This window comes from Schistocerca serialis, chromosome 2 (assembly GCF_023864345.2).
Source record: "Schistocerca serialis cubense isolate TAMUIC-IGC-003099 chromosome 2, iqSchSeri2.2, whole genome shotgun sequence".
NCBI lineage: Eukaryota > Metazoa > Arthropoda > Insecta > Orthoptera > Acrididae > Schistocerca > Schistocerca serialis.
In genome coordinates this window covers 545,964,515-545,980,877 of record NC_064639.1, presented here as the reverse complement: position 1 = coordinate 545,980,877, position 16,363 = coordinate 545,964,515, and the positions used below count along the sequence as shown (strand labels likewise).

The 16,363-nt window shown below is 37.8% G+C and overlaps 2 protein-coding genes across 2 annotated transcripts in view; one reads left to right on the top strand and one right to left on the bottom strand.

Moving 5' to 3' along the window:
• Positions 1-7,872: 7,872 nt before the first annotated feature.
• LOC126457523 (nucleolar pre-ribosomal-associated protein 1) overlaps positions 7,873-16,363 on the bottom strand; it is a 180,361-nt gene continuing 171,870 nt past the window's right edge. The window contains exon 20 of the mRNA XM_050093866.1: positions 7,873-9,826. Coding sequence (XP_049949823.1) covers positions 9,605-9,826 — 222 coding nt within the window. The 3' untranslated portion in view covers positions 7,873-9,604. The remainder of the gene's footprint in view (positions 9,827-16,363) is intronic.
• LOC126457524 (uncharacterized) lies at positions 9,591-12,539 on the top strand. The gene is made up of 2 exons (XM_050093867.1): positions 9,591-10,397; positions 11,501-12,539. The coding sequence occupies exons 1-2, from the start codon at positions 10,099-10,101 to the stop codon at positions 12,090-12,092; spliced, it is 891 nt and encodes a 296-aa protein (XP_049949824.1). The 5' UTR covers positions 9,591-10,098; the 3' UTR covers positions 12,093-12,539.

Below are 16,363 nucleotides of genomic sequence, written 5' to 3'. Positions count from 1 at the left end.
TAAATTTACAGAAATTAAAACTTAACTCACTCAATTAACTAAATATATCGAAAAATTGGTTCTTTTTAACATTTTCTCCTATTACAGGGGTTAAGCCAAATTATTTGTTTAAATCACGAAATTAACAAATATATAGTTATGCAAACAATACTTTTGACAAAGCTGTTAATTACTTGGGAATTAATGAGCACATATGTGTCCTCTGTGTATATCTTTTTAATTTTCTTCATTCATATGTATTTTATACATTTTTACTCATGCCTTAATTGGTAAGAGTGGGTTGCTACAATGAAAACCAAGTACACAGTTATGGCCAATATGTATTTATGTATAAGTAATATAAAATTTGTACAAATGAACAAATAAAAGGGCAAGACAACATAAGAAAAATAATTTAAATATCAGAGCTTAACATTTTATGAATTTTCAATTCCATCGAGGTTGTTTGGGAGACTGCAGCAAGTCCCGGTTCAGCATCCGCTCTGCAGGATCCATAGGACACTTTCGACAACTTCCTCATCCTGGAACGTACCTTCTATGTCTTCCTCATCCTTGTCGAGCCAAATTTCTGGAGCGTTCTTGCAAGATAAGCAGCAACAGTGTTTGTGTATCGAAGAGCAGTTCATTCCAGATTTGCGATATCCACATCCTGCTGTGTGTCCTGTTTTGCATGCACAGGAAACCATCTTCAGTAGCATGCATGGTGCCGCATCTTTTGTCATTGTCACAGGAAACAAGCCTGGTAACTTTATCTTCCAGCCCCACTGGCATGGATCAGTTTTCTTCCCCAGCCAACATAGCACTTGATGGTAGGGTCACAATGAGTGCCACCTTAATGTGTCCGATGTTGGCAGTAGCCTTTCATCTGTGAAAGATTTTCTTTGGGCAGACTTTACTAAAAAAGCTTGTACCTGAGCTCATCCAAAGTTGTGCAGTTGGAATTCCCTTACAGTGGTAACATCAGCTGTTCTCCTGCTTGTGCATCAGCTGTTCTCCTGCCTGTGCTATTAAGTCTCGAGGAATTGAGGGTTTAACGAATTCAGCAGCTTTCACTCTGAGGTGTGACCGTTGCTCCATGGGTTTAGTAATTTCCCTTTTCCTTGGTCAAAAATTGGGATGTGGTACCACAGTCTGTGAAGGCATAGCTGAAAAGGGTAAATACAGGATCAAAATTGAAAGAATTACTGGAGTACCACAATCCTGCTGATTTACCTCGTCTCGGTTTATGAAAGTACAGGTTGTTGTTGTTGTTTCCTCGACCCATTAGGAGAACAAGAATGTCCTTGCTTATGACTGCCACACTGCCAGACTCAGCAACTTGGGAAATAGCTGTTTCAACAATTAATGACCAGCATCTTATTCTGCCTGTAGCACTTGAAAACCTCCGTCCTCAAATTGCCTCATGAGCATAAAAATCAAGCGCTTCTTGTTGCTTTTATTTGCGAGAAACTTCTCCTGTTTGACTGCAGAATTTGTATCTTCATTGAAAATGGTATCTGATGAAAAACCTGGTGTCTTTAAATGACGACATCTTTCAGACTACATTCCCCTTTGCGAAGCATCACTTGGGTAGACAAAAATTCAGAAGTAGAATGTCTTCTTTCCCAATCAATGCCCTTTTTAGACTCGACTGCTATGCAGGGAGAGACTGCCATGATTCCTCCCATGGAAAGGAAAGTATTTGCGTTGACAATAAGTCTTGATCCGAATTGTTTGTAGATGAATGTAATGAGCCCAATCAATAGTGAAGATAGAAATGACATGGCCTTGCTGCAGAAACCACTGCATGTGACAAAACACTTTTTTTTTATTCATCTAGAGTTCATTTTGACTTACAAAAAAACATTTTCAGTAGGATGCATAGTTTCAGAGTAATAGCTGAAAACCTGAAAAAAGTGCCAAATATATGCCTGTACGGCATGACTGTGTGCTCAGTGCAGCTGCCTCGAGTGGAATGAGCGTGCAGCTGCCTGTACAGCGGAAATTCCTACTGATAAGCGCCGCCAAACTGGGCGCGGCAGGAAGTCGCGCGCTGAGAGAGCGCAATGGCGGCCGGAAGCAGACCCTTTCCAGCGGATTGCGCTTAGTTAAAACTATAGCGCGATCCTCCGAGCTCTAGCGGCGGCCGAGCGAAACTCGTTCAAGGTCACCCGCCAATATGGCGGCGCACACAGCCATATAGAATACACGAAAAGCACTTTGCTAGCAAAAAAATACGGTAGAAGATTTTATTTTTTTATCTTGTATATACAGTTGAGAGTATACTGAATGCAAGTTTTCGACCTCCAAATCCCTTGGAACAACTTTTTGTGCAAAAAAACATGTGTGTGTGTCTATATATATATATATATATATATATAGAGAGAGAGAGAGAGAGAGAGAGAGAGAGTTATAATAGAGGGAAACATTCCACGTAGGAAAAATATATCTAAAAACAAAGATGATGTGACTTACCAAATGAAAGTGCTGGCAGGTCGACAGACACACAAACATACACACAAAATTCAAGCTTTCGCAACAAACTGTTGCCTCATCACGAAAGAGGGAAGGAGGGGATGATGAGGCAACAGTTTGTTGCGAAAGCTTGAATTTTGTGTGTATGTTTGTGTTTGTTTGTGTGTCTGTCGACCGGCCAGCACTTTCATTTGGTAAGTCACATCATCTTTGTTTTTTTTATATATATATATATATATATATATATATATATATATATATATATATATATATATATATATATATATATATATATATATATATAATGGAAGGAAACATTCCATGTGGGAAAAATTATATATAAAAACAAAGATGATGTGACAAATACCAACGGCAGCCCTCAGCCAAAGACACAAAACCCATAGGCCCTCATAGAAGTGGTGTCAGCATGGGGATCAGTTATGGATATCTACAATCCTGAGGGAGGGAGGGGGGAGGCACTATGTGTGAACTTCCAAGAATTCAGTGTTCCAGTCATTTCTCCAAAGCAGCAACAACAGCAGCATGGACATCAGCCGACAATACGGGGATGTTAAATGCTGGAATTCAGGTTGTCTGCTCAAATTTGACTTAAATACAAAAAGCAGTTATGGATGTATAAAACTTTTTCCTGTATTTGAGTGATTTTGTTGGCATACATTATGCCGAGTAACATGGCCAATCTCTGAGCTGTTATAAGAATTTTGTGAAATAAGATACAGTAGCTAAAAAAAGACAGAAATTAATGCAGCCTTTCACGTGACTTAGCGAGCGATAGCTCACGCAGTGCTGGCCCATTAAGAATTTATCATTATTGACATCAGTACCAGTATTTAGCAGAAAACCCGAGAAAAGCATAAAAGTATTCTTTCGGAAACTTGAAGGAGCTGCCTTGGTTGGTTTGTGGGCTAATTCAGATAGGTTAGCAGTTAATAAATAAGACTTCAGGGAGCTGCACAGGATTTCATTAGCACAGAGCCCACTTGTGTAAGCAGAAGTGTACAATGAGTTCAAACTTACAGTTGTTCAAAGATTCAAATGCAAGAATGCTACCAGATTCTACAGAGAGCAAGTTCACAGTCTGACGATGCAACAAGATAAATGTATTGAGCAATTTGCCAACAGAATTCGAAACATTGGACACTCAAACATACGAGTTGATAGAAGACAAGGATGAGAATTGCATTCAGCTGTTTGAACCTGATCTGAGAGCTTTGGACACATTCATCCATGGATTGTATGGAGAGAAGAAAGCAAAGCAGTCAGATTGGCATGAAGTAAGACCTTTCAGGACGCAGTAGATGCAGCTGTTGGCTTTGTGAAAGCATTCAGATGGCCAAATGATGTGTGAAAAGAAGAGTGCTGTATGTTCAATAAAAGTGTAGAAGAATGTAACAGATGTAAGAAGAAGCCTGGTCACCAGCGAAAAGACTGTAAGGACAAACAAATTTGTTGCAACTGTGGGGTACAGTGACATGTATCAAGGGCTTGCTACAATAAAAGAAAAGGTAGTGTGAGCAACAACCTGGCAGATTATTAACTGAATGCAGGGATGTAAGTGCCACCGCACCATCTGTTGCATGCTGCATCCTGTTAGATCCACCAGAAATGAGATCGAAAACAATTTTTGTGATTAATGCTGTATATCATGGATGACAAATCAAGCTATGTATTGCAACAGGAGCACAAATCTAACATGGTGTGACATTGATAAAATATACAGTTATAATGCACAGATTAAATGGCAAGAGGTTATGTAACCATGGAGGGGTTGATGTAGAATTATGTTTAAGACAAGAAAAATACACAGCGAGGATGTAAGAAGTTTCAAACAATGAAATGAAATGATCATATGGCATTTATTGGCCGGGATATCTCCTCTCGGGGTTCAGCCGCCATATTACAAGCCTTTTTAGTTGATGCCACTTCAGCGACTTGTGTGTCATTGATGATGAAAGACACCAAACACCCAGTCCCCTGCCAGGAATCAAACACAGGCCCCCTTGTGTGGTAGGCGGTAACACTGCCGCTGTACTACAGAGGCGGACTTCAAACAATGAAACTCGCTATGATGGTGTACTTGGATTTGATTTCTTGTCCACTACCGGGGCAGCTATATTTGTTGCATATAAAAAGATCTGACTAGGCCTAGTAACTATGACATAGGAAATCATTCTCCAGATTGTACTTAAAGGAGCAGCAACACTGACATTGTGAGATTGGTCAACCCAGATGATGCACCAGTTCAAACCGACCATGTCAATGTGCAAATTGACCAGCTTCAGCAAATTCCCCATGGAGCAGGAAAAACAATCAACCTCAAAGTCAAGGTACATCAATGTAAAGGAGATATGTTACTGGCTGAATGGTCAGGTAAATGTGTGTTATTGGACAAGATGTACTGTCTTGTTGCCAGAAGTGTAGGTGTTGCTACAATGGTGAGACAGAATGTAGCTAGAGACCCAGTAACAATAACGAACATTTTCAATGAAGACACTGTATTGCCATGAGGAACAAAGGTTGCTGGAGTTTTGATTATACATAAAAGTTGTCACACATATTCCAAATGAGGTATCAAATGTTGCAGTCACGAAGACGATCTTGTAGAATAATGAAAAATTGCAACAAAGAGTCAAAGCTAATAATGAACTGAAGAACAAGATTTGGCAGAAGATAGAACATTTGACAGTTGAGAGCAGAAGATTTTAGTGCCTTTTTGTTGGAATACGTGGATGTTTTCTGAGAACATTCAAATTTACATGTCACTCATTTGGTTCAGCATAGTATGCATACTGGAAAAGCAGTACCAATCACTCAGCATCATTAATGAATACCATGAATGCAGTAACCACATTAGACATTTACTCATTATTAAACATGGTATAAACTCTGGGTTTCTTGTGCAGATGAAATTTTTTGGTTATCTTGACGTATATCTTGAAGACGTAATAATGTTGACGAAAACAAGAAGCAACATACCGAATGACTTCAAGCAGTTTTTGAGCATATAAGAAGTGCTAATCAATAGATAAATGTCATTTTACACAAAGTCAAGTGAACACTAGACATGTTATAAGGAGCAAAGGTGTCCATTCTGACCCAAAATTAACCGAAGCTGTCAAGAGCTTCCCTAAACCGCAGGATTTGAAGTAACTACTATCATTCATGGGATTAGTAAATTTATTTAGAAATTTAATAGCCAATTATGCAAATATAGTTTGTCCAATGATGATGCTACTGAGAAAAGGAACCACATTTAATTGGTCGACAGAATGCAAATGAATGGAGGAACTTAAAACTGCCCTAACCACAGCTCCAATGTCAGCTTATCCAGATTTCAGCAGGCCCTTCATTCTTTTGACATATGCTTTGAATTTTACTGTTGGTGCTATTTTGTATCAAGAAACTGACAGCCATGAACACCCAATACCATTTGCCCCCAAACAATTATGCAAAGCAGAATGTAATTATACTACAACAGAAAAGGAACTTTGTGTTTTGGTTTTTGCATAACACATAACAGATGTTTTCTGACAGGACAAGAATTTAACTTGATTACTGACCATGTTGTACTTAAATGTTTACTGACCTAAAAGGACCAATGTCCCAGATTAACAAGGTGGCTCTGAAACTAAGTGAGTTCAAGTCTAAAGTTATTCACTGACCTGGTTAATTACGTGTGCATACTGACACGATGAGCCGAACAGTTTGTATCCGTGTTACAATAAGTAACGAGGAAAAGTTAAAAGCAGCTCAAGAGGAAGATCCGCACTGCAAAATATGGAAAAATGATCAGTGTTTTATTGAAGAAGATGGATATCTGTTCAAAATCAATAGTAAAGGAAACCATCAAGTAACTCTGGAAGGCATAAGAAAACAAATCATGACAGAGCAGCGTGATTCTTCATAATAAGGACACTGCAGTGAAAGAGCAATGGACATTGAAATAGCTTAGACATTTTGGTGGCCATGCCATAAAGCTGACTTTCTGAGTTTGTTTCACAATGTGATTCCTGTAATAGAGGGAATAATTTGGAAAAATCTAAGGCACCATTAGAAGAGCTGACAGAAAATATTAAACCATTCAAAATGTAGGAATTGCTGTTGTTGGACCTTTACATATGACTAACAATGGGAATAAATACATACTGACCACATTATATAATTCCTCCAGATATCTTCTCATGATACCAATACCTGATCAAAGCACCGAGACAGTGGCTAAAGTTTTTGTCAAGGAGTGGGTTCCAAGTTTGGATAACCATGTAGCATAATCATTGACCAAGGAATGAATTTCAGGAGTGAAGTGTTTAAGTAGACTTGCAAGTTACTGAAAATAGTGCAGCTAAGAACTACATCAGGACAACGTGAAGGAAATGGAAGCACCAAGTGAATCCACATAAGAATCATTATGATGGTTAATCACTATGTAAGCAGCAAGCATTCTAACTGAGACATCTTTCTGGCTTACAATGCAAAAATGCACTTGTCAACTGGCCTAAGTCTAAGAAATTGTAAATGGAAGAAGGATACATTCGCCCTTGGACTTTGCCCGACTGAATTCTGGAATCATAACACTTAAAGGAATTAGCACGCAAGCTAACAAGGGAGTGAAACGACAGAATCATCAATCTTTTCTGCAGCAAGCCGTTGCATCACTGGCCGCCTGTACAGAGCAGAGCTTTTTCAACTCGTGGGGTTTCAATTTGGAATGTATGTCTTTTTTTGGCTCACATTAGAATCCCATTAAGTCCGTCTTACTTGGTGTTGCGATGTCAGACACAGTTATGTCAGGTCGGCGTAGTGAGCATGGAAATACAGTGGTAAAAGTTAATAATTTGGTATTCACATATTTCTGTACTTCACAAACCAAATGTTTACATAATTCTGACAAATAGCATAGGAGGTCCTCAGCTGAGGATACAAAACCTGTAACCCCTTATAATTATGTAGAGTCCACCTATCAGTGATACCTAACAAGATTTCAGTTACATTGTATTTCTTACATTTTACAAGCATAACATTTTGTGCTCTGCCCCTGTTTCCTGGCCCATTCAAACCTAGCTTCCATGTTTCCTTTCAAATACAAATGTTATAAGTATTCTGATTTTAGCTTATTACCTTTAGTAGCTCTGAACATCTGCAATTGAAATCAAAATTCTCTTCAGACCATGTGGATAGAAACAGGATGGACTTTGTCACTGATGCACTCTTGCTTATGCTCGAATCCAAGTATTTTAACAAATATTAATTTTTGCTAAAGGAATACAAAGCATTTCTTCTTTGACCGACCTCGTTTACTCTCTCTCAATGCATAATCACTTCTTCCAGTTCAGTACTGTACAATACAGAAAACATGACATGGATATATGTCTCAAGTTCTGACATGAAACAAATGACTTCAATATTTCAATTGATTTCTTTTATTTTGCACAATGTCAAGCTATATTGTTATTACATGTGCTCTTACTCAGTTGTGCACCATGCTGCTCCAGTTTGGGGTGCTCAACCGGGAAGATACAAATTACATACAGGCATTGCAAGTCGTGGTCATATTACAATCACTGTCCCACCTTGTAGACGTGCAGTGTCCAACTGTCCATGTGTCACATGCAAAACAGATACTGTAAACCTCCAACCAGCTTTTTATTTTCGACTCTAAACTATTGAATGGTTTCAAAACTGCTACTATCATTTGTCGACTATGAAGATGTATAGTTACATACCACTCTGCCAGAGGGGTATGTAGCACCAAAGGTTATTACTAACAAAGAGATATTCATGGAATGAAGATGACAATATGTACACACCCTAAAGAAGAGCATGTTGGAATAAATGACATTCATATTTTATAATCTAAAGCCTTGTTTTCCTGGTTATGTGATTGGCTGTGTCAGTTCTATAGTACACTTCACAAATCACATGTTACTGTTGACAACTTGTGATCGTTATAATCCTACAGTTCCTTATATTAAAATTTTAAACAATTTACCTAAGCTTGTTTTGTACTTTCAAACCTTAAAACAAACCTAGAACCTTAAAACATCTTATTTTGAAAAATTTCTATATATTCTGGGTGGTATAACAAAATACTACTAACAAATAAGAAATCTATGGTAAAATGGCATTAAGTACACATAAAGATGTATACCAAATGGAACAATAGGCAAGGTTAATCTTTAGTCAAAGGAAGAAGCAAACATTTTAGAAAGTACTCAGTATGTGAGTTCAGTGTTCACATGGATCTGCTTTCTTTGTTATAATGAAATGTATCCTAGTGAAGTCATTATAATGATGATTTTTCTTGTTTACAGGGGTCTCCATTACTGAAGAGGGTAACAATTATTCTTAAATGTAATGTTGTGGTTAGTCTATTGACACTGCTTGTATTCAGGACGAGTACCACACAAGTACATACATTCTGAAAGCTCATGATCGAATATTTCTCTCTATGTATGTATGACTTCTTGAAACTTTCACTTTGTCTGGTTGTATTTGGTTATAATTTGTTTTCCTACTTGTTTGAAGCAGCACATATTTGTGCCAATAGCTATTTTGTTTAGATTTGTGGAATATTTACATCTGGATACTCAACAAATAATGTCACCTGATTAAATAACTGTTTCATCTACTTGTTTATGAATATAATACAATATGTTATAAGCTTTGTTCCATATTTACATTATCATTCATGTGGTTGACAGCTATTTCTACTTCTTAACAAATATGGTGGTATCACTGAGGTATATACAACACTATTAAACCACAAAAAATCATTTCAACTGTTTGCATATTGATGGTAGGCAATGAAAACCTCGTAACTCCATCTGCCTGTGAAAATCTCTTAATTTCAATAACCAGTATTTCCATTATCAAAGAGAGACTTGAAAGTACATCGATTTCTATAATCTGTCAATAGCTAAACTTCTACAATATAGTTACACAAGTAGCCACTTTATCTGTATCACTATATTTAATTTTTTAAGAAACTGTTTTTACTTCTCCTGCAAAATTTTAAGAAAATGGAGTTATGAGGTTTTCATTGTCTATGATTGATATGAAAAAAATGATATAGTTGTAGTTATGTGAACCATTAAAATAGTGGGATACAAGTCGAAGATATGTAATTTAGTTATTTATCACAGCACCATGAGAGAATTATGTTTTTAAGCAACAGTTTTGTCCTTTCTTCTTCATGTTGTATATCTTTGATATTTTCTTGAATATAAAATTTCCCATCATACTTCAACAGCATTTTGCAGTCATCCACATTGTTGAGGATTTCTTCTGCTTTATTCACCAAGGTATTAAGGTGCTTTCTGTCCAGGAGATTCACCTTGATGGACATCAGTACCTTCAAACAAGAAAACATATATATATGTTAGACTTCAATTACATGTACCAAAGAGTTATGAGGAATGTACATCAACTTGGAACAAGTTTAACTGCAAACAAAACATACCAAACTCAACAACAGAATTTAAATGAATTAATGAGTCTTTCCACACTAACATTAAGGCTCGTTTCACACTGCGACACTTGTGACGGTCACCGGTGACAGTGGCGAACACTCCTGGGTCACTGGTGTCCCACACTGCAGCTGTTGCCAACTGATTAGTTGGTGAAATGGACTCTAGCGAGGAGGAACTGTTGTTAGTACTTGTAATGAGGAGGAGGAGGAGGAGAATGAAGACAAAACGTTCATTACACATACATCCACTGCTACGTGATCGCCTGGAGAAAGGATTGTATTACACCCTTTATGACGACCTGAGACAATCTGAGAAGAAGTTTTTTCAGTATTTTCGAATGTCAAAAACTTCATTTGATGAACTACTAGAAAATGTGAAAGAAGCAATCACAGGAAAAGACACTATACTAAGGAAGGCTATCCCACCAGAGGAAAAACTTGCTCTTACATTAAGGTAGGCACTGTAGTATTATTTTATTTTATTGAAAGCACATTTTACAGATTTTAACTGGTATTAATATACATTACAAAATATTGTAAAACTTTCACTGATAGTTTTAAGTTCGTTGTTTCTCTGCCTGTGCTGTTGAAAAGTATATTAAGGACTCGTCACTATACTCGGAGGCCGCTGGCGAGCACACAGCCGGTAACTGATCGGACAACCTCGACTGTCCTCCAGTGTAGCCTTGAACTGTTCCATGATATGCACGGTCGTGATGCGGATCCCCCGTAGCGTAACTTGGTACCGGTGCAAGACGAAGAGGAAGCAGAAGCGCTGTAATATTGTTGGGCATTAATAATGACATTCATCAAATCTGATTTCACTTTCAATCTTGCATGACTGGGTAATTTTTTTAATTCAGGTACTAAAGACTGCATAAACAAGCTATCTTCGTCGGCTTGCTGTGATGAATTGTCTTTTCTGGCGTACTTTTCCTTCAAAATGTTATATAGGATATCTTCTTCTTCAAGACTCTTCTTTTCACGTGGCCTTTTTTGCCGTCGCTCAGCAGTTTTTTCACGTACCTCCTGCTCTAAATTATCTCCTTCATCAAACTCATTTCTGTCTTCATCATCATCATCATCATTGTCAATACTAGAAGTAGTGTTCTTACAGTCAGTTGTTAGGAATCCCAGCTGATCGAAGTACATACACTTCTTCCTACCAGTTGCTGCAGAACCACTCTTTTCTGTTTTTTGCCTTAATAACTCTCTGGTATAACTGGCCCTTAAGCTCTTCCATTTCCTTTGAAGGATTGTCCCTGCAACAAACAAAAACCACCATAGTATTGTAATATCTAATATATAAAAATGAATGTTTGTTTGGTTTTGTTCGTATTTTATGCGCAGCCGTACCGTTCATCCGATTGCGATGAAACTTTGTCACTTGCGTGAAAGTTATAGGCATAGTACAATTATTAACATTTATTAAAATTATAGTTGCCGGGTGTTTCAGCTGGTTATCTATAATGTCTACATGTGCGTGCGTGTGTATGCTTGTGTGTAACCTGCATAATTTTGAGTTTTGCTCCATATGCTTTATCTTTTTTTTTACAGGTACTTGGGGGCCGGATCATCCATGATGGACTTACATTTTCAGTACAGAATTGAAGTATCAACTATCTCGTATATTATACGAGACGTTTGCTCTGCCATATGGCGTAAAATGAAGTCAAAATGTTTTCCCGACCTCTCGAAAGATCTATGGCTTACCTCAGCTGAAGGATTCCATAAGAGGGCCAACTTTCCTCATTGTGTGGGTGCAGTGGACGGGAAGCGCATCAGAATTGTAAAACCCACTTCCAGTGGTTCACTCTACTATCATTATAAGAACTATTTTTCCATTCTGTTGTTAGCTGTTTGTGATTCGACGTACAAATTCTTATTTATAGACGTTGGAGCATGTGGGAAATCGTCCGACTCAACTGTGTTTCGTAATACAGTGTTAAATAATAAACTACAAGATGGTACGCTAGATTTACCTGCACCAAAACAACTGTCATTATCGTTTGAAAGACCGATGCCATTCATGTTAGTAGGAGATGAAGGTTTCGGATTGTCAAAATTCATTTTACGCCCTTATGGTGGAAAGTATTTAGACAATAAAAAACATGTGGTCAACTATAGACTGTGCAGAGCTAGAAGGTAAATCGAGTGTACTTTTGGAATTCTTGCAAACAAGTGGCGCATTTTCTATCGACCACTGGATGTTAAATTAGATTTGGCAGAGTCTATTGTGAAGACATGTTGCCTCCTCCATAACTTTGTGCGTGATCGTGATGGAATACAGTTTGAGGATACGTTAACTACTCAGGGATTGCAGGACATGTCACCATGCTTGGTCCGTGGAGGAAATATTGCGAACGGTATCAAAGAAGATTTCGCAAACTACTTCATGAGCCCTGAAGGCGTAGTGCCATGGCAGCTGCAAAAAATCTAAGTGCTAGAAATGTTATGTGAACATTAATGTCGTTAAGCCTAAATGTTCATTGGAATGGTATTTGAAATGTGCAGTGTTCAATTATTACCATGTTGACTGTAACAAACCATACTGTTGTGTTTACTGAACTGATTAAAACTTGCAATTAAAATTATAATTACAATGCACTTTTTTGTTTTGCAGTTGTGTGTACCTAATTGAACAGAACCCAAGCACGAGCACTGTTCTCATTCGGGTGGCAAAACTTTTAAGTCAATAGTATTATGGTAAATAAATAAAATTCATTATTATAGTAACAACATATGCGTAAATCATTGTTGTTTTGAATAATATTTTAACTATATTTTTCGGACCATAAGGCTGAGCGCCTTATTAGACTACGAAAAGACGTACCCTTAATTTTGTTATGAAAATGTTGAAATAAAACTATTTATTTTATTTTACTTTCATTCGCCCTGTAGGGGTGAGTACACGGTTTCTGCGCTCATCCATTTTGTCCATTCTTCTTGCATTGAGACTGCATAACAGTACACTTGCTATTGGTAATGCAAAAGAAAAGGGGTGAGGGATAGCATTCTCCTTGTAGGTTATTAACCTCCTAGCCTCATACAGGAGTAGAAAATATATTTCGCTATTCTTGTGGTCCGAAAAATACGGTATTAAAGTGAAAAAAGAATATAGAACTTACCAATTTTGTTTCTTTCATCTATGCTCTTTTCATCGAAATCAGGCACAAACTTCGTAATAATTTCTTGCCACACTTTCATTTTCATGACTTTGTTACTGTAGTCATCGCTTTTCATATCCCAAATAACGGGACGACTTTCCACTTCACTTATAAAATCTTCTGTGTTGATGAACTCTAAACTCATGGCTGCACTGTGTGGAGAACCACTGGGCTCAGCAACGGCTGCCTGTCTGTTGGCAACTCTGCACTGCTGTGTCTGTGATCGGTGTCCCAGTGTGAACACTCCAATACAAGCTAATGCATGTCCGGCGGTGACCGCAGCGAACACAGTGTCGGTGTCCATCACATGTGGCGAGGGTGAGACACTGCTGGGTCACCGTGACTCAGTGACTCAGTGCAGTGCCCCAGCGTGAATGCTCCAATTCAATGTATCTCTATCAGTGACCGTCACCGGTGACCGTCACAAGTGTCCCAGTGTGAAACGAGCCTTAGATCATCAAATGAAGTTTACACTATTTTTAGTACACACGCATTAAAAAATGAGAAAAACAGAGAAGGAGCAAGCAGAAATTTGTTGACCAAATGTGTCAACCTAGATCATATTCTATTGAAAGCCACGGTAATGCCACTTGGAGACTGTAAAGCACAAATTGGCAAAGAACATCATCACAGACCCTTAGTAAGAAAATTCCTTGCACATAAAACAACCAATGCAAATCGAGAAAAATGTGTACATCTGTGCAGACAGCATAATGTAGCACTAAAATCTACATTATTCAAAGAAGTCCTAGAAAACAAATCACATGGGTATCACCAAATCCAATATGCGGAGAGAAACAACTTGATCATGTTGCTACAAGTGGACAATCTGCAATGGAAGTACTCAATGCAAAAGTAGCTAAGAATGTTGGTTTGGATTCAGATCACAATCTATTGTTAGATTCAATAAAGTACATCATCAACCCAAAATACTTCATACACAGAAGTTGCCTAGACAAAATTATTTCAAAATGCTTTTGGTTAAAAGAACACATAAATGTTTTCTACAAGAAGACATTATTGATATTATTATTCAGACTGCAGCAGAAACTATTCCTCTTTTAAAAAAATGGAATTGTCGAATGACGATAATGATGAGTTAATTATAAGGAGACGATGAGCTTGGAATATCTGGAACACAAATAAAAATGATAACAGCGAAAATTTGATATAAGCCAGGACACTTACTTCAAAAGGTCTCAAAAAGATCAGACTACAAAATACAAAAATCTACTTAAGTCAACTGACTAATACAAAGTTTACAATTTATAGACCCAAAACCACAGAAGAGTGCATATAATAGCACTGAGCAGTGCAGAATACTTGAAAGAATAATGCAATTAAAGGCTATTCACAATCCTGACAGCTTGTCAGATGGTGCAAAGCCAACTGAAATATTAATTGGACACCACAATGGTAATAAAACTGTTACTTTTATTCCATAATAATGCAAGTACATGGAGCAGCAGGCATTTGAAACAAAAGTAGTAAGTGGTACAAAGATACCCTGACTGATAAGAAGTTGCATCAACTGACTGTAGGTGAGAGGTTGCCTTTCCCTTAGTTTTTGTTATTTTTAAGTTGTTCCATGATTTCTCTGATTTCTTCTATTGTTGGTGGCTTCGAGTCTGGTTGTATTTCGATCATGTTATCAAAATTAAATTCTTTTTTTTTTTTTTTTTCTGGTGGATCATAATTATGTAGTTCTCTAAAGTGTAAGCTTATGTCAACCATGCTGCACTTTTATAAGGAACTGCGACTATTTATGTAGTGTTGGCAGAAGAGCCAACACTGTTTTTCTAGAGGAGGCCGAAATGCACGCGTTTAATTACACGCTGACTGGCGTTAGGTCTGGAACAGGTCAGAGAAATAAGACTAGGAAAACAGGAGGTAACTGGTAGAATACCTAACTTTAATTCACAATTGTAGAACATCTCTCATTACGGTACATGCTTCATAATATTAATTATCAATTGAATACGGCGCCTTGCTAGGTCGTAGCAAATGTAGCTGAAGGCTTTGCTAACTATCGTCTCGGCAAATGAGAGCGTGTTTGTCAGTGAACCATTGCTATGAACGTCGGCTGTACAACTGGGGCGAGTGCCAGGACGTCTCTCTAGACCTGCCGTGTGGTGGCGCTCGGTCTGCAATTACTGACAGTGGCGACACGCGGGTCCGGCGTGTACTAATGGACCGCAGCCGATTTAAAGACTACCACCTAGCAAGTGTGGTGTCTGGTGGTGACACCACAATTTATATGAAAATAACAAATAAAACAATTATCTGTGTCAGTCACTCTTTTTATTTCATACTAAGATGTGTTTCAATAGTTTACACTCTCATCTTCACATGGAACAATGATAATATGTTACATTTTTGCTTGTTGGATGCAGACAGTTGTTTCTTGAGGTTTCATTTTGCTACAAAAACGTATAACAGGCACTTATTAGCAAAATATGATTATCAATTTTAAATGGTGATAGTGGGGATCATAGCTAACATATTCATTAACCACTCTGAGCAAAAATTATTCAATAGCAACATCCCATGTATACAAGACATTAACTTTTACAAAAGATATGCGGATGAAATATTACTAATAAGAGAGAGGGAAAACAAACAAGTGTTGAGACCGTAATTCAAGGATTCAACAGCACACGCAAAAACATTCAGTTCACGTGTGAATATGAAAATCAGAACTCTGTAAACTTTTTGGATCTCACCCACAAGAAAAAACAGTGAACACATGCTTATTATTTACAGAAAATCCACAACTACAAATGTAAATATCCATGCTTCTTCATCATGCCACCTGCACACACACACACACACACACACACACACACACACACACACACACACACACTAACTAGCACTTATCGACCCATGTTGCACAGAGCACACAAAATTCCATTAAGCAAAGAAATGCTCCAAAATGAAACTGAGGTGATCAGACAGATAGCAGCAGCAAATGATTTTCAATCTGCTTAGAAAAATTGTCTAAGAAAGTTAAGAAAGGTATATCTAAAAACAAAGATGATGTGACTTACCAAATGAAAGTGCTGGCAGGTCGACAGACACACAAACAAACACAAACACACACACAAAATTCAAGCTTTCGCAACAAACTGTTGCCTCATTAGGAAAGAAGGAAGGAGAGGGAAAGATGAAAGGATGTGGGTTTTAAGGGAGAGGGTAAGGAGTCATTCCAATCCCGGGAGCGGAAAGACTTACCTTAGGGGGAAAAAAGGAC

Coding starts and splice junctions, on each gene's coding strand:
- LOC126457524 (XM_050093867.1), top strand. CDS start 10,099: ATGGACTCTAGCGAGGAGGAACTGTTGTTAGTACTTGTAATGAGGAGG. Junction 10,398..11,500: donor AAACTTGCTCTTACATTAAG/GTAGGCACTGTA, acceptor TTTTTTTTACAG/GTACTTGGGGGCCGGATCAT.